This window comes from Gasterosteus aculeatus, chromosome 6 (assembly GCF_964276395.1).
Source record: "Gasterosteus aculeatus chromosome 6, fGasAcu3.hap1.1, whole genome shotgun sequence".
Classification (NCBI taxonomy): Eukaryota; Metazoa; Chordata; class Actinopteri; order Perciformes; family Gasterosteidae; genus Gasterosteus; species Gasterosteus aculeatus.
The window spans coordinates 3507867-3526675 of NC_135693.1; the positions used below are offsets into that span (position 1 = coordinate 3507867).

At 43.2% G+C, this 18809-nt stretch overlaps 2 protein-coding genes across 2 annotated transcripts; both read right to left on the reverse strand.

The window, feature by feature from the left end:
* Window positions 1-836: 836 nt before the first annotated feature.
* LOC120820439 (ras-related protein ORAB-1) lies at window positions 837-9189 on the reverse strand. Its single transcript, XM_040178166.2, has 6 exons — window positions 8716-9189; window positions 5015-5087; window positions 4579-4674; window positions 3934-4029; window positions 2743-2874; window positions 837-1969 (listed from the first exon to the last, which is right to left on the reverse strand). The coding sequence occupies exons 1-6, from the start codon at window positions 8727-8729 to the stop codon at window positions 1769-1771; spliced, it is 612 nt and encodes a 203-aa protein (XP_040034100.1). The 5' UTR covers window positions 8730-9189; the 3' UTR covers window positions 837-1768.
* Window positions 9190-10153: 964 nt separating this feature from the next.
* Window positions 10154-18086, reverse strand: cep68 (centrosomal protein 68). Its single transcript, XM_040178165.2, has 9 exons — window positions 17705-18086; window positions 15816-15894; window positions 15453-15714; window positions 13576-14514; window positions 12732-12933; window positions 12384-12556; window positions 12155-12277; window positions 11392-11488; window positions 10154-11304 (listed from the first exon to the last, which is right to left on the reverse strand). The coding sequence occupies exons 3-9, from the start codon at window positions 15675-15677 to the stop codon at window positions 11213-11215; spliced, it is 1851 nt and encodes a 616-aa protein (XP_040034099.2). The 5' UTR covers window positions 15678-15714; window positions 15816-15894; window positions 17705-18086; the 3' UTR covers window positions 10154-11212.
* Between the last annotated feature and the right edge of the window lie 723 nt (window positions 18087-18809).

Here is an 18809-nt window from a genome sequence, read left to right on the forward strand (position 1 = left end):
ACCTTTGAAGTCAGCTGTCTAGTGAAATTGTTTGGATAGCATTGCACTGGTGTGTAGCAGCACCGTAAAGAATCTTGGGAATTCTCTTCGACCAGGATATGTCCTTTAACTCTCAGATAAAGAGGTTCCATTTTAAATCAAGAATGGAAATTTGATGTACTAAATTTGATGTACTTCTCACCTACAAGGCACTTGCTGACTCCTCTCTTTCTTCTTTCATACATTGTGGTTCTATCTGGAACCTGGCCCTGCCTGCTGCTACTATCATTATTAGTCACTATTACTGTCATCATATAACCACATAACAGACTTCCTTCTTAAAGTCTTTGAGCTTCCCTCCTTACAGATTTCTGTGGACGGTGGTTACATATGATGGTTGTTTGGTCCTGCCTGCGGTCTTCCTGTCTTAATACTCATAAATTATTCAAATATTGAAACACCTTTGTCAAAAGAGAACATTCCAAACGCAGGGAATACGGTTTCACTTCCAGCAAGTTCATACTTGGTTAACTACACCGGTTTCTGGGAAGACTAATGACATGTGGGTTGGCTTGGTTTAGGGGGCATCATGCAACGCAGAGTTTTAAAGAACGGACACTGCAGTGACTTAAGCCGGTCACAGGTCAACATAACTCCGGAAGAATCCCCCACACTCCCAGTTTAGGGTTATTGTGCATGCAAGGTAGCAAAGATTCTTCCTGCTTACCCAGAGCAAAGAATTTTAAATGTAAATATATATATTTTTTTATCAGGAAGAATGTGTTTCCAACTATTTGTGCACACAGACATACACACACACTGTTATGACATTCGTATTCAAACACTGGCATCTGGGATTTCCTTTCCAACTGAATTCAGTCGCCTTTATTATGAAAACAAGAGGACATTGTATTTTATATGCAACTCCGGTGATAACTGTGATAACACGGCAATTTTCAAACAGACCGTATGTCTTGGCAGAATACGCAAAAACGAATGGAGAATAAATAGTTTTTTTTCTTCCCCTCAACAAATCTCACCCAAGAATCGCAGACCCTCCCATTTCATACAGCCTGGTAGTACAATATTTATTTTTCAGTTAAAGTGTTACATGTTGAGCAACAAACATAGTTGTCTTCAGCCACAAATGTAATACAGAGATAAAGAGTTAAGACAAGCCCAATGACGCATTGAACATTACACAACGGGCAAACGGTGTGCATATATATGCACACACACACACAAATATATATATATATATATATATTTTTAAAAGACACGCGTAAGGATGCACGCACGCATACACACACACACACACACACACACGTCTGTTGCACTTTAGATGCTAGACAGTGGGACCCTGCTGTGCAAAGGTTGGTGAGAAGATAACAAAATAAACACCCTTCAAATGGGGACCGACACATGCTGACACACAAGCTGCAACAGAATTTACTGAAAGGAAAAAAGAAAACAACCGAAAAAGAAATTATTTTACCTGTAGGAAGCACGCGCACACACACACAGCACTATCTGTAAAGTTAGCCGTCATTAAACTGGACAGCATGACAAGAAGGATGCTTTATTTGGTAGTGCGGCTATACTATGTACAGTACAAATGAGGGTAACTTCATCTTGATCTCGCAGGATCCCCCACCCCCCACCCTGTCTACGTTGTGTGGCGGGTGGAGTTAGAGGAGGACAGAGTCCTGGATTGACGGGCCAGCAGAGTGAGAGGGCTGGGGAGGCTGTGTGGAGGGGGGGGGGGGGTGAGTGCAAGTGGTTTCATCTCTCAGCAGCATCCTCCTGACGAGGGCTTGACGCTGGTGCCGGGGGTCAGCTTCACGTTGGGCTTCTCCCCTCCTGCGGCCGTGGCCCCGGGGCCCATCCTCTTCTTGATCTCAGCGGCCATGGTCATGAAGGCCTGCTCCACGTTGGTGGCATTCTTGGCACTAGTTTCCAAGAAGGGGATTCCCAGAGAGTCTGCGAACTCCTGGAAACAGAGGAGGAGGACAGCGCAGCAGCAGGTTAGGCTTCAGGTCCCCCCCCATTGTGAGGTGTGTTACTTATTTTTATTATTACTTCATTGTTGTAGTGAAAAGGAAAATACTATGAAATGGTAAAAAGGGTTGTATTCTAAACATGTCAGTCACTGAATGGGAAAAATCAAAGCTTTAAGTAACTGTGGTTGCATTGAGGAGTGTTTAGCATTTTCCTATCCATCCAGGTTTATAAAAAAGGAAACAAGACTCCCCCATTTTGTCTCACATTTAACGACAAGTTCACATTTATTTTGTCAAGAAGAGCATAATGTAAATCAGCAGCAGTTAAAATCAAAATGTTAAAATTAATGATTAAGTAGAATAAAGATTAGATTATGGGCTTGGCACTTTTTATAAACAAAAGTTTATAGTAAGTAAAGTAAGTAAATATTTTCTATACACCACTTGTGCAAAATGTAATTGGTCTAATGGTGTAATAATCAATATTAAATATAATTTTAAAAAGGGTTAATAATTTCAGATTGTGATGTTTAACATTTCATTTTTTCTTTAATGTAAGCGCACACTACTATATGGTTAATTGTAAATAAAATCTGATGCAATCTGCCTGTGACCCTCATTTAAAAGTGACGTAACTGGAATTTATTGATACGTTGTTGCAATATTTCAGGGCATTTTCACACAAAGAAATCACACAAAAAAACGTGAAAATGTTGATCTACAACAGCTTGCTTGTGTGGGAGCAACACCCAGGCCGCCTTACTTTTGCTGTCGTGTAATCCACCACCTTCTTCGTCGTCAGGTCGCACTTGTTCCCAACCAAAAGCTTGTTGACATTTTCACTGGCGTAGCGGTCAATCTCCTGTAGCCACTGTTTGACATTGTTGAAGGACTCCTGAGAAACAAGACAGTTTGACGTCAGAGCTGAGCTCCATCTGTTTGGGACACTAGCAGCTTCCACGGGGTGCTGTCAGGGCTGTCCTCACAGCACACTGCAAGGACAGAACTCAATACGAGACACAGGAATGATGCAGCTTTGGGGGCTACACCTTACTCTTTCATATCTCCAGCTGATCATAAACAGGACAGAGTGGGTGTAGCATGGACCGCTCAGAGTTGGTTTGCCTGAATGACGTATAGTGTTTCTGCCAGGGGGTGCCCTCCTTGTTCAATGGTAGGTGAACCAGTGATTTATACAAACAAGTCTACCCGTAAGTTAGGAAACAGCACATTACTGAAGCGGAAGTTTAGTTTGTTTGTTTTGCTTCGTAATGACCCACTTGGGTTGCTTGACATTAGAATTTGCCAGCTGGTAGCCGTGGGTAACGATGATGTAGATTTGTTTCAACTAGACAGTGTCCTCGGTTTCACAGTGAGCAGGTTAACCATTAACAGGTCTGTCTCAAATCAACGTATTTCCGTGTACTGTTTTTTTGCCACACTTTCAATGGGTGAAATCCCGCCCCTTACATTCAAGAAAACTATAGACGGCCATACGGTTGCTTGCCAACACCAGTCAAGCTGTATTCTACATCCATGTCTGTCACAAAACCTCATAATCTTATGCTATTGGAAATTTGTGTGAACTTGTCAGAATTAGAGCAAGAATACTTGCTATGGTTCACAACATGTTTTGTGAGGTCACGGTGACCTTTGACCAGATTTGAGTCATATGTCCTTGGCCGCCAAATTTGATCAATACTTTGGTTTTCAGTGCTTTGAGTCAAATAGCTGTTGTGTAAAACCTCCATCTACACAAGCGCAACTAAAGAAGTCACACAGAGAGTAAGCCATTGAGACAGAAGGACTATTTTCCCCCTCATCACAGAGCCATGAACAGAGTAATGCAAAGGCCCTCTCTTTGCATTTCTGTTCATCAGAAACCAGGCCAATGACACTTTCTCGTCATAGGGGCAGGTGATCTCGTAGTGTATTAACACACAGTTACACTGACCTGGTCTGTGACATCGTACACTACGATGATACCATGAGCACCTCTGTAGTAGCTGGATGTGATGGTACGAAACCTCTCCTGACCCGCTGTGTCCCACTGTCAGAGGAAAGAGATGTATCCAGTTGATGAAAACCAAAGCATCTTACACCTTCTGATGTTCAGCACCAACATTCTCACTGGCATTTCTTTAATAAATGTGACCAGTCATTGGTCAACCCTGAGTTCAAGTATTTAGTTTCAAACAAATACACTGTAGTTTATTTTATTATATCCTACATTCATCCTTTAGCCACAAATACTCAATAGAGGAATAAACTTGGATTAATCCGCCGCTGAAAATAGTACAAAAGCATGATTTTCTTTTGTTTGAGTGACTTCAGCTAAAAAAAACTACAGAAATCAACTTTCACAAAAACACTGAGCTTAATTTAAGATCACATACATATATTTGGGGGGCATGTTTTAGGATTTCTTGACAATAAATAAGAAAGATCTAGAATAATAGCTAAATATATGAATACTTCCAGTTTTACTCATGTGACCAAAAAGGAAAACAAATACTTCTCATGTCCTTAATAAAGTTTAAAAAGTACTTTCACAGCAGCAATAGTTACCGATATGAAATTAAAGCAGTGGGATACTTACAATTTGAAGTTTAATGGTCTTCCCATCTAGTTCTATGGTTCGTATTTTGAAGTCCACGCCAATAGTGCTAATGTAACTTTCTGTGTAAGTGTCATCCTGCAGAGAGGAAGAGTTTGTTAGTTGGCTCACACATCCTCCTCACTTCCTTCCTGCTGCACTATGTAGAGAAACACCATCAGTCACTCCAAGGCCCGGTGGGAAGCAGCCGAAGTGTTGGCACAGAGAATGATTGACCTATAGGCTAGTTAACGGCTTGAGTTTGCACATGGCATCGCAACATGTGTGGTACAACTTGGTTAATAACAAACAAGTGAAAATAGCCATTATATAATGTCCGCTTTCAACAGTCTGCATTAAATCATCACGCAGGCCAAAATAACCAGGTGCGAATGGAGGTTGGATAAACATACTTTTTGCATTATTTGTGGAAACTTACTGCAAATCTGAGTAGAAGGCAAGACTTTCCAACACCAGAGTCCCCAATCAGGAGCAGCTTGAATAAATAGTCACTGGAAAAGTTTGAAAAAAGAAAAATACAGTAGTTAGGGAGCACCCACATACTCCTTACGGAAGTGTATGTTGTACATACTCTCCAGATTCATTTTATTGTGCAGCAACAGAGAGGAGAAACTTTACCTCAAAAACGTCCTTTGTTCTCAATTCAAGTTCACCTGTTTTTTTTGTCAGTAATGTTCACATTCGAGGAGTTGATGGATTGGTTAAGCTTTTCATCCTACAGTTGAACAACTTAATTTGCTTTTATCATCATAGGAAATGCCAGTGCATATGGAAAGAATATTTTTGTGTGCACATTTGGCGCACTTTATTTTTCATGGTGATATGTGGCTGCAACTGACGGCAACAACGCGGCGAGAATTTCTCTAAATGGTTTCCAATGGCAACCCAGAAACTTAGAAGATAACAAAGTAATATATGCATTAGGCAAAACCTTACATATTATAGTGTAATGTTCCCAGTTATTGTTGGAAGCAGGACTGTGTTCATCACAACAAGGAGCGGGGCTCACAATCTATTGGCAACCAGACAGCTGATAGCTTTGTTTTTAATGGATAATGATCCATTTGAATGGATAATGATCAATCGTGGCATGTTCAACGGCAAGCCCAGAGATGAAAACACCAGGGAACCTGAAGCGTGTTGATTTCACAATACAAAACACCCGTAGTTACCAGGTAAAACTGAAGATGTCCTAATCCTGATTGAGTGAGATTGGAGTCGAGGTAGACGGATGTTGCCTACTGTGGGATGTGACTGACAGATGCTCAGTTTGCTTCGTCAAGACATAGAACAACATGCATACTAAAGGGTTGAAGTCTCCTACCCTTTCATTCAGCCCAGTGACCCACTGTCACGCAACAGGGCGGGGGCTAGACGCCTGCGGCCATCATACAGATCCAAACAACATTGTGTGTCATTACACCCAAATAAAGTTAGGCAATATAGTGATCGTCTTTCACTTCCCTAATTACACACATAGCGACGTCCGAGTAGGCAGCCATAAAACTCTAAACAACCTGCTGGTGCTCAGCCAGTCTTTGCTTCCTCCATTTCCTACTGATACTCTTCAGCAACACACCGCTAAAGCTGAAAATACACCAGCAAGCTCTGCCCCGTCACACCAGCGGGAAGCTCTACGGTAGGGGTGTCAAACTCATTTCAGGTTCGGCCAGATACAGCCCACTTCGATCAGACCATTAAATCATAAGGAGGGTTGGTGCTGGCGGGCCGGAATTGGCGTGGCCAAATGACAACAACAACAAAAAATAATTTTTTTGCACACTTTTTTTATGGGGGTGGGCCCTGTTATAATGGTAGGGGAAACACTCCTTTAACTCCCGGCTGCCCCATGTCTCAAGACGAAGTGTCCCTGAGCAAGACACCTAACCCCTAATTGCTGCCTGGGCAAAATGTAAAAAGCCATGGGTTAAAAGTGTAATGTAAGACGCTTTGGATAAAAGCGTCAGCTAAATGACCTGTAATGTAATGTAATGTAACATAGGGAAAGGAAGCGAAGGTGCCACTGGATTAGAAAAGAAGAGCCGTCCTAGCAACCAGGAAGCCTGGGGAATCCATTATATTCTTTTCAAGGCTGGAAGTAGGACAACAGGAATGGGTTGAACTGTTGGGGGGCAGCGTGGCCTGCCTCTGTGTATTTTGATCTTAAGAAGGCAAAAGCAAAGATTCAGTGCCCGCCGGGTACTTTTTACCAAATGATCCCAATAAAGTATCAATTCTAGTATTCTCTTTCAATTGAAAGGACGTTCCCTGCATTTTTTATCCTTAAATGTTAAACCCTGAACACGGAGTTCTTGAATTTTAGCAGAGGAGAATGTGCTAACTCCCAGAATAAGTAGCGCATTGTTGTCCTTGTTACAAATGCATTCCAGGGCCAGAAACCTGCTGGTAAATCTCATTCCCACAAAAAAGCATATGTGATATCTGTTACAACCCAAAACTCATAACAGAAAGTATTTTTGTGTTTTTAATAAGATTATTTATTATATTATTTGTTTATATATTATAATATTCATCATATGAATGTATAGTTCCTCTGTATTATTGCTGTCTTTTTGCCGCTGTAAAAAGCCTATTCCCCTCAATAACAGTTGAGCCTAAAAATGTATTCTAAGTAAAGCAAGGCAAAATCATTTGTATAGAACATTTGAACAATAAGGCAATATGTTCTGAAAATATATTGAGTGACAGGGCCATAGTTAAGTGTTGTGATCACGGTTTGAGTATGTGTTTTTATCTTGTTTTATCTTGTGTTTTAACTCACTGAAAATCAGTGGGACTCACAATAATGTCTATCAAACCCTTTTTTCTTCATTGCCCTTTAATTCTTTTTTTTCAGATTTAATTTAAATCTACGTCATAACTATTACACGTTAACAAGGCATCATATTGTACTACTCTAATTTTATTTGTTTCAGTCCATGATTATTTAGAATTTAAGTGGACGTGTCATATTCAACAAGCTGATCATGTATCTAACTTAATATATCCTAGATTTCATTTTAACAGTGACTCATTGAGTAAGGAGTAGATCATGGACCTTGCCTAGGGCCATCTAGTCTACACCAAGCAGATGAATCATTAATACAACATGTGGAAAGTGGACCAAACATCACCAAAATTACAAGATAATCAGGGCCTCAGCACTTTGAAATTTTAGAGTAGTAAAGTAACTAGTGCTCCATAAAATAATTCCAACCCACCACGTCAATATGAATGAATACACACTAGGGAGCGGTGAGATTGCTCAACGCTGCCCTGTTGAAATCGAGGGCTAGGCATGAAGCACGTGACCTGCACATGACTGAGACGCTGCTTCAGCACCAGGACATATGACTGAGGACTGAGTCATGGCCACAACCAGGTAAGCAGCTGGTAACCGATGATCGGACCTGGACCCCAACCACACAGGAACGCTGCTCCGGTGAAAGCAATAGATACATACGATATCACAGCGACATACGCAGTCTGAAGCATAACCGCTGACAGCGGGGATTTTCAATAAAAGTAAAGTTAAATAAGGGAATCATTGTGGTCGAGTTCTTTTTTGTTCAGATTAAATTAAGTTAGCTAGCGTTAAGTTAACGTTAGTTAACTTAGGTATTGTCGCTAACCAATGCCTAACGTCAATATTAACGTTACATGGAGACAAGTGAAACAAAATGAATTACCTGAAATGAAAACAACTACAAAAGGTAACGTTAGAGGTTTCCGTCACAGTTTATTATGCCACTCAACAGGGCTCCCTTGTCCTCGACTTTGTATAAAAAAGGTAAAAAAGGTAACGTCAGACCTCGCTCAGAGCCCAAACCAGCTCCCAAAGCTCCGGCCCAACTGCTGGTTTAAACTGGGCAGAAGCACGTAGAGAAAGAGCAATTCGTTGTTTGTCACAAGTCTTAAACGTAAACATCCCACCGGGATCACGCAGAAATGGCCACGGTGTCTCAGACAGATAAGGCGCAAGTGGACGTGGTGTCAGCTGATGTTAGCCGCTACTTAGTTCGACTAATAATTTCAAATGGTTTGTGCTGATTTACTTGTTAGCACACAATTCCCGTTAGCTAACTGGCCAGCACAGCGGTTCCTGCGTGTGATACTTACTATTCGGGATTCATTGTTGACTCGTTGTATGTGTATCCCCTCTCGGCAAACGTCTCCTTTCCCCCCGTCTGCAGATAAACAGCGGTGTTCAGATATGGAAGCGGAAGCCCTGGCTAGCTTGCTGTGCTCCCGAAAACCACGACCGGCAGTTGTTCGTTGTCGGTAAAAATCCAAAATGGCTGCGACTCCAACCAGGAAAAAGCTAACATTAGCCAGCTGGTTAGCCAAATCGGGAATAACGCAAAATACGTTCGTTTGAACAGACGTTTTCAAATCAGACAATTGATACGGCCGCAAATCTAAAGCGAATTAACAGGTGATCACTGTAAATATCTAACTAACCGGTCCCCCCCCCTCTTCCTCTATCTTTCTGTGACTTGCAACAGCGAACTGTCAAGTCCCGGGAAGGGTTACGTCATTTAGTGAAACGTGGCAAAGGAGAGTCAGTGTCCCGTGTCAAGTTACATATTACACACAACTTCCGGTGAAATACGACGACGCTTATGCTGAAAAACGAAACCATAAGTATAATTTCCGGTCAGATCTACTTAAATTTGGACAACTTGACACATTACTTTCTGTACGGTGACAACCAGTTTACCCTTTGTTTCCCTGTTGATGACATAAATCAGACACTGTTATTTGCCCTTTGTCGCCACCTGTGTTTATTAGTGACAATAAAAGCCATCATCAGAGGTGATCAAAATGATGTAATGCTATCATAAACACACTCCCAGTCATACCAGAAACCCGTGTGGTTCATTTCTGAGTCACGGTTGAGACATCACTGGCTTTGTTGTTTTAGGAAATTTGGTGTGATTAGCAGATAGCTCATGTTGGCACTTGTTCACTGTAAGATGAAAGCATTTCTTCTGCCCCAATTAATGTAAGGAGTTATTGTGCAACTCATTTCATTTCAGTAAAAAGGACTCTTTTGAAGGGCCTTGTGGTACAGAGTAGGCTATCTGGTTCACAAGCCATCTGTAACTGCCTTAAAACCGTAGGGATTTGTTTTTATTTGATTCTTTAAGTTTAGTCGCAAATATTTCTGCAGGCTCTTTAATGATTACTTTTAAAGTTTATTAGCTTAATGTCTACAACGTTGATCACCATTATAGCAGTAAGTATAACATATAGGCCTACTGTCATGACATGTTTAAGACATGAAGTTAAGGACTCAACTTGAGACTTGTGGACTCTTTCCACCTTCAGTCTATGACTTTGATGGCATTGGTGATGTTTTCCACCCTCAACATCCCCGACAAATTAATCTGGAAACATCATCAGCCACTTGTACACAGCCCTTGTAATTCCCAAAGTCTTTGAATTGGTAAACTAGTCTGACCTGGTTGAACTGTGGGTATAGCAACCTTCCTCTAAAGGTCTACACCGCATAGCACACAATATAGCAAACACAAACCACGCTTTAAAACACCACTCTGTTTAATGACTTTAATAGAATTACTGTATAGTGAAAAAGGGTTTTGTAGATGTTTCTTTTCACCCAAATTGAGAGACACTTAGGATGGACGTATCCAGCCATGACAGTGACAGGAGTAGCACACATATTGAGGGACCCTGATGCTCAAATTTTATTGCATCAGGCGCTGCATAATTTAATGGTGAAGCTGCAAGATTTTACTAGATTATGTGCTCAAGTATTAAATATTTCAGACTATATATATATATATGTATATATATATATATATATATATATGTATATATATATATATATATATATATATATGATACACAAAAGAAGACCATCTTCTCGCTGATGGACTTGTTACCTTGTCAAGGTCACAAAGAAGCATGAGGATTAAATTAAGACAAATATGAAAGACGGGTTCAGTTTGTGTTTCCCTTTGAAAGTGCCAATGGTCATTTAATAGGAAACAGTGCGTATAAAAGCTGAACTAATGGATATCAAGGATAACAAAGGAAGAAGGCACTGCTGTGATGGAAAAGTCCTGACTGGTAAAAAGGCCGGCGTAAAGGACCACTCGTTTCCCTTCATTGGTAACCCATTGAACCATTTTGCCTCGTGGTTACCAGTGTGCAACTTCTACTACTGATAACTAATAGATAACCCGCTGAGAACTTGCATTAAGACGATATTCAATTGAATTATCAATTTTAGCCATGCTTCTAGGAAGGAAACATTCTGGATTTCAGGTTACAAATGATTAATGAACACAATAACCTTCAGAAGAAAATAAGAATGAACCTTTTTGCTGTGTGGACATGACAAAGAGGTGGAGATTTGTGTGTGAAGTTACACTACAGGTGAAAAGTTAATCAAATGTACTAATAAAAGTAACCATAAAAAGTCCCCATTTAACCCTATTGAACATGTTTAAAAAAAAGACACATGAATGTGAAATGAAATATCACAGCACTGTCACACAGTTTCTTCACAGAGCAGACCCAGGGACCCCCGCTGGGCCCGGGTCCTCCTCTCCGCTCTGCTCGAGCGGTCCGGGCCGAGCGAGGCTGTTCATGGCGGACAGGATGGAGGAAAGAAGTGTTCGTTGGGAGTCTCCAGAGCTCCGCAGCGCCTTTCGATAAGCAGCAGGGTGTCTCTTAAAACTGTGAAAATGACAGAGAGAGAGACCGTGAGGAAAAGCAATGGGGTGATGCAGGCGTTCACCGTGACGTGAGCGAGTGCAGACTGACGTGGGGACGCGTTGTTGATGCAGCCAAGGAGACGGCGTCCGGTGTGCAGGACGCAGGAGCACAGTGGCTGGTGGCCGCTCACTTCTCTCTGGAAACTCTAAGAACGACAAGCGGCACGTTTCACCGTCAGCGGGACACAAAGCTCAGTGCACTTCCTGTTGACTCACTAAGTAGGGCCGGTTTGCTGAGGAAAGACTTTCCAATGTAACAAACAGCGCACGCGCAGACACACACGCTTTTACCAGAGATTAGTGCTTGTATGAAGATGTATTTATTTTTGTCATGTTGGACATTACAAACGGATGGAAAATGATGTTAGTAAGCAATGAAAAAGTAAACATTGTAAAAATGAGTTCATGGTCTCAATATCCAGTTTCAAGTCTTCTTCAATATAGCATAATGTTGATTTAGAGTCAAATAATCACTGAAGCAGAGGATGCTATAGGGTGGGCTTACTGTGATGGACAGGTTCTACTCCTACTAGAGCAGGGGTCTCAAACTCCGGCCCCCCAGGGGGTACATACTTTGTACTGTACTCCCCCAGTGACTGGACCGTTCGCCGGTTGGACTGTCAGCGCCGCCCCCCCGTCGACCGTAATGGTCTGGCCCGCGTTCGGTCGAAGTGGGCTGCATCTGGCCCGCACCAGATTTGAGTTTGAGACCCCTGTACTAGAGCCTTACATGACGCCTTTGACAAAAAAAGCAGGGAAAAACCTGCTCAAGCAATGTGACTACCCAGTGTGTTAGTACGACAGGGCCTCACCTGATACTCAGCCAGAGACGACTTCACGCTGTCTATGTCCACCGTGGGCGCAGCAAGCAATTCCATCTTCTCTGACGCCGAGTAGAGCTGCTGAATGAGCTGCTCCAGGTGTGAGCAGAAGACCTGGAAAACACACAAACACACACACACACACACACACACACACACAAAGTAATTCGTACTACGGAGGAGTGCAGCTGTCGTGCGGTAGGTGGGATCGTGCCTTTACCTGGATGTGTTGCATCAGGGAGTCACTTGTCTCCCGGTCGTCCTGGCTGCTCGTCCTGCCACCGGGCAGCATAAGGCCGCACAGCTGCTCCGCCAAAACCTCCACTTCCCTGAGACTGGATGGACTTGGCCCCCCTCCTACAGGCTCCACCCGGGCTCCAGAACTCCTCGCCGCTGTTTTATATAGATTTTTAGAGTTTAGAGTTTTTTTCAGTGTGGTTAGGCACCACAAACAGAGTTGATGTAGGGCTAACACTATTGGAAAAGACAGCTCAACCAATCACAGTTTAAACGTCTGTGGAGTACACTGCAGAGGACCCAACGAAAAATGTAAAGTCTCTTATCGTACCAGTCTGAGCAACTCTCCTGTCCTCTCTGTCCTTATATTTTCCTTCATCCGTGTATTGATTGTCGCCTTCCAGCTCTCTTAGTATAGACCCCACCTCCTGCTCCTCCTGTTTCTCAGGCAGGGTGACAGAGGTGGTGCCTGGCTCCAGAGATTCCCAGCCGTTTGTGACAGGCCGGCTCAACTGGGCCGACACCTCCCTCACCTGCACACATGGACCAAAGACTCTGTCCTTAGAACGAGAGATCGCACAATCTGCTTGACAGACACATATATGCACACACAACATACAGTTGTAGTCAAAAGTTTACATACACTTGTAAAGAACATAATGTCATGGCTCTCTTGAGTTTCCAGTTATTTCTACAACTCAGATTTTCTCTGTATCTGTTCCAATCAATCTGTCACGAAAAACATTCAATTTTTTTTTATGACTTTATTATGGGTTAAGCTTGTGGATGGCTTTCCAAAAGCGCCTAATTTTACGTAATATAACCAAATATTAGCACTGCTGTATGTATATTTTTGACTCAGCAGATTTGATCACTTTCTGTTAACCCATAATAAAGTCATAAATGAACCAAACTTCATGAATGTTTTTTGTGACAAAGAAGTATCTGTCTATCTATCAGAGAAAAATCAGACTAGAGAGCCATGACGTTATGTTCTTCACAAGTGTATGTAAACTTTTGACCACAACTGTATATACACATATAATATATATTAAATATATCCCTCAGTTGGTGCAGATGGATGCTCACTATGTGGAAATAAATTTAAAATAGACTTTAGAAAAAGATAATCAATAAATCAGTACAAGCGATTTGTGTGGCCCTTCAGCACTGACCCGCCTGGACAGCAGCTGCCGCTGCTCCAGTTGATCCGGTAGTGGTAAGAACTCCTCGTACACCTCCCCGCCCACATACCTGGAGGACAGGAAAATGCTGGCGGAGCGGGAACAAGCAGCGGAGGTGGAAGAGAGACTGTCAAACCCACTCATTCCGCCTCTTTGCATACTGCAGTTCAAACTGTCCAGGGACAGACCCACAGGGTCCGGACCATCTGAGTATTTGTTGTTGAACCCCGGCACATCAGGGTATCCATGACCCGCACTGAGAGAAAAGTCCAACCCCGACAGGCTGGTGGAGCTACAAAGATGGTCCAGATCGATCCCTGAGTCCTGCAGGTTGGAGACTGTCTGAAGTTGGGAGTCCCTCCAGAGCTTGGAGATGCCCCCCTCACGCACCATCTGTCCTGGTCTCAGAGGGTAGGTGTAGTCCAGCAGGGATTGGTACTCCCTGTTGGGGTCCCAGCTGGCAGAGCTCCTGTCTGGAGATGGGGGCAAAGCTTTGGGGATGGCACAGGCCCAGTAGTTTGCCTGATGCGAGGACATCAAGAGTCCTGAGTCTCCCGCAGAAGAGTGCGGTTGGGTGTCTCTCTCTCTACCCCCTGCCCTGAGCTGGGTCTGGCACGGCCTGGAGCTCCCTGAGCGAGGAGTGTAAGAAGGATACAGGACCGTGGAGCTCAGCAGTGGTCTGCAAGGAGGGTTCATTCTCTGGACCTCCAGGAAAGAGCTGGACAGGCCCCGCTGAGCTGAAACGCTGCTGGGATATCCAAACGTGGGTCCATTGTGGGGCGGCCCAGTCCAGAGATCCCAGACACCCAAGGGCAAGCCCGGGTCAGTTCTGGAGCAGTCACTGCTAGCGAGGCCAGAGCTCTCCGGGGTCGGCTCTGGACTCGGTCTGGTCACGATGTCTCCTTGGCTGCTAGAATCCGACTGTTTCTCCTAGGGAGCAGGAAACGTGACAGGTTTGAACTGACCCTGGGACACTGCTCTCTGTTAAGGACTCACATGGAGGTCCCACGGCTCCACTCAGGACCGCTCGCCTCAGCGCAACAGTAATGAGGAGCGTTCTCCCGGGTGGATGTTCAAACTTCCGCTGATATATATATGCACACACTCATCATTTATTATATGATGTCGGTTTTTGAACAACGTACAGCTCAAAGTGACAGGTTCTGAAAGATGCCTAATACTTGGATTATTACAACATAATTGGGCTACCATGAACCCACCCCCCAAATGAATTCAAGGATGAAGTCAAGAATTTTAGAATTGTTGATCAGAAAAGATATTTAATGAGAAGGCATATCACTGGCATGATAGATAGGACTGCCGCTTCCAGCACTACTTCAGGCTGACCAGCAGCCGGTTTGATGACTTGTTGTGTCTGCCCGGTGCCAGTGTCTCTCGGTTAGACACCAACTAACTTAAGGGCGTTCAGTCTCAGCTGTGTGTGTGTGTGTGTGTGTGTGTGTGTGTGTGCCTCTGGTGAGCGGTAGTTTCATAAAGTGTATTCACACTTTGGCAGCAGGACGGCGGTGGTGACGAGCGGAGCATCTCAACTCTGATTGGCTTTCGCAAAACAGTGTCGGGCGAATGTTTTTCTGTTGATTCATTTGGTTCTTTGCGACCCATGCCGCCCGTTGAAAATTCGCTCCCTCCGCAACCTGTCGCGTCTGTGCATTGAATCTACTCGCGGGAATAATTTGCTTCGCTTTTGGTGTGAACGCAGCATAAGACATTGTAATTGTATATTTTGTTTATGTCTTATGACATTCCGTAACATATTCTACCCGAGTCATTTCAAGAATTTTGTTCAACGACTAGAGTTATGGAAATATTTGGGTGGACCTAAATAAAAGTCCATAGATCCTACTCACCTCCTCAGTGCTCTTCTGCGTGTATGTCTTCTTTAAGATGGAGGCGTGTTGTTCTGCAGAGAACAGAGGTTTTCTCAATACGTAGTGTCTGCCTGTCACATATGTGGACCTGGGCGCCATCGTGACACTCTTATCCCGCCCTCTTTCCTCTGTGACACTCGGCCATCTCCTGTCAGGTTTAAACTTCTGGAGGTTCCACCTCAGGCTATGTCGTTCGCTATCCATTGGACAAAGTTAAAAGCAGGAAGTTCTGTCCTGTCAACTGAAGGGAAGGGAATAATACGGGAACTTTCAGAACAAAAACGTTCAAATGTGCTGCTTTGGATCGTTGACACTTGATTTATGGTGGTTAAATTCGAGCACCTTGAAGGAACCACGCGCTTGTGGGTCCGTGTTCCGACCGGCGTCTTCTGAAGAACAGCGGTCATGTTTCCCAGGAGAACTGTGAGACAGGGAAGAAGCACAGCACTTGAAGACAAGAAGCATTCATTTTATGGACACTTGGGGGCAGCAGAACGAGAAATATCTGTCCTTAAAGTAGCTAAAAGCTTCTTTATTGTTACTGAATTGATAAAAATGTGCAACAAAACCAAAACATCAAGCGCAAAGAAGATATACGCAGAACACAAGGAGGTCCATGTCAGGTAATTTAGAAACAGTGTCACGAGAGAACTATCTGTGACAGACTAGTGACGATCACACTGTAAATTGTGCTGATTAGAATTGCTAGAATTTACTGTAGGATAACTCATGCTCCATCCTCCTGAGGTCATTAAGAGGGCATGCTTAGACGTGGGCACACATCCTCGACTCAGGAGGGTACTCTTCAGGCCAGTAATGATTTAAAGGGAAAGGTGAATATGAGAAAGAAATTACTCAGGACAGCACAACCGTTAGAGGCTGGCTAAGATCTTATAGTTTACACTTCATATTATGAACAGAAATGGATCAAAGTGAGCTAGACAAGTTACAAAGCTGAAATAAATATAGTAGTCTTTATAAACTAAGTCACGGAATGTAATATTAGGAATTTTTCAGGCAAGAAGTTAGTTGTTTAATCAACATTTCTGTGATCGATTTGTCAACATTGAGCCTTTTTAACATTTAACTCCAGAATGTGGGAGATATGAGGTGTAGTTAAAGGGACCGCCAGACCTCCACACCCGGCGGTCACCTCACCTCAGCCCGCCGAGAGCAGCCTGTTCTTTTGTGAAATGACCCGCTGGTATTCATGTCTCCGTAGCAGTTATACATGAGATATAACTGTACACAACAACCAGGCGTTAGTGTTCATAACTTTGAATGTGTTGTCAGAGACTGATGTTTGTTCACCGGTAATGTCTGTTTGTGGGCAGAATTTAGATTCACAACTTTAAATTGAACTTCAATGTATTGTCTGTATCCACAGTGTGCACGATTGTCATTGTGCATTAAAACTAACAATGTTTTAATTAAAGGGCATGAGGACCGTCATTGAGACTCTAAACCGGCAGCAGGACTTCAGCTTCAAAGGAACTCTGTAGCTCTGACTTGTAATAATAATAAATAAATATCTTTCATGTATGAATTATTGTATATTTCATGTCTGGTCAGCTGCTTGCATATTCTTGCAACGGTTTCTATTTATTTAATTGTTTGAAAACGAGTCCACCAAACTAACTTTAGCCTTAATGATCACTCTATCATATATTTTAAACACTATGTTAAGCACGAATGACGTCACATATCTAACTGTAGCCTCAGGGATCACTGTATCTTAGATATTAATAAAGTTTAATAAAGTGTATTCACGCTTTGGCAGCAGGACGGCGGTGATGACGAGCGGAGCATCTCAACTCCGATTGGCTTTCGTTAGACAGCGCCGGGCGAAAAAAGCGATTTATTCGCTTCGCTCGTTTCGCCCGAACACAACACCGTTTGCGGTTCCGACGTTTGTGTAATTCACACAAATAGTGGTTATTTATTGCCGTGGTGGAAACGCTAACTGTCTTTACGGAGACACGTAACGGAGATTACGCCCCCTTCAGGCGCGAACGACGCGAAAAGAATCAACGAGTCGGGCGAGTAAAGCGTGGCGAAAATTTGCTTCGCTTTTGGTGAGAACGCAGCATAAGCATTGTCGGACAAACCCACTTTAGCTAACGTCAGACATAAATGTAAGAAACGCCCAGCAGGACGACTTATCTCCTGACAGATACAACCGTGCCTCGGTGCCGTAAGGATACAAATGGCGTAAAAATGTAATTTCCCACCGGTAGCTTCGATAGCAGCGTCCCGTTGTTGAAGCTTCATAGCCGCTTTGTTGCTGCAGCGTCGCTCCGCCCCTTCCTCATCCGTCGTGCGGTCTTCACGAGCGTCTGGCCCGTTGGAGTTCGGCCTTTCTGTCATACCTCTTGATATTTAGTTACATCTCACACATACTGTTACATTTGCAACACGTGAGCTTTCATTAACATAAAGTATCATAGAGCAGTTTAACAAGATAATTATTGACGACACGGAGTTTTTACTCCTTATTTCTTTGGGCAGGGAAAGTAAACAAAAGGCAACACGAGTTCGATTTAAAACAGCAACATTCCGATGTGCTGCTATTCTGCCCTTTAGTGGACAAAATAATAAAGTGCATACTCATGTCAATATACCGCTACACAAAACCATATAAACAAGATAACATAACTGAATGTTTTCTTTCAAAAAACAAAAACACTTCATTCAAAACTAAACTAATAACTAACTGTTCATATTAGCATCACAACTCTACACTCAAACACCAAACAAACAGCTCTTGCCACATGCAAACAGGGCCCCGTTCCTCGTGCTAACTGAGTTAGCCGAATAATTTTCAGGATGAGATGACGTAGTTCAGGCTTTTAGGTTTGTCTAAATCACCAGCAACACATCGAAAAACTTGAACCTGCTCCGGCGCAGGTTCATTTGAGCTGCTGGATTAGTTCATCACTCCCCCGGAAAAAAGGGCAGCTCACGTCCTCATTGATGAAGGATTGACATCAATTAGATTAACGTTTTATTAGGTGACTTCTCCGAGATTAGACCCGTAGTCGCGATGACGTCCTGTGCGAGCGCTACAGATGCTGAGGACAATGTTTTATTTACATGATTTCCCCGAGCCGAAACGTTACGTGATGAACCCACCCCACACGCTGCAGCCGAACATCCACTGTCCCGCAGACTGTCTCCCATACTGTCTCACACACTCTCTCATGTCTCACACAGTGTCTCTCACACTGTCTCTCATACTGTCCATGTCTGTACGTACGGTGTTGCGATGCAGAGAACATATGGAAAGCCGCTGCATGTCGTGCTCTTTGTAAAGTTCTGTTGGTTTGTCAGTTTTTG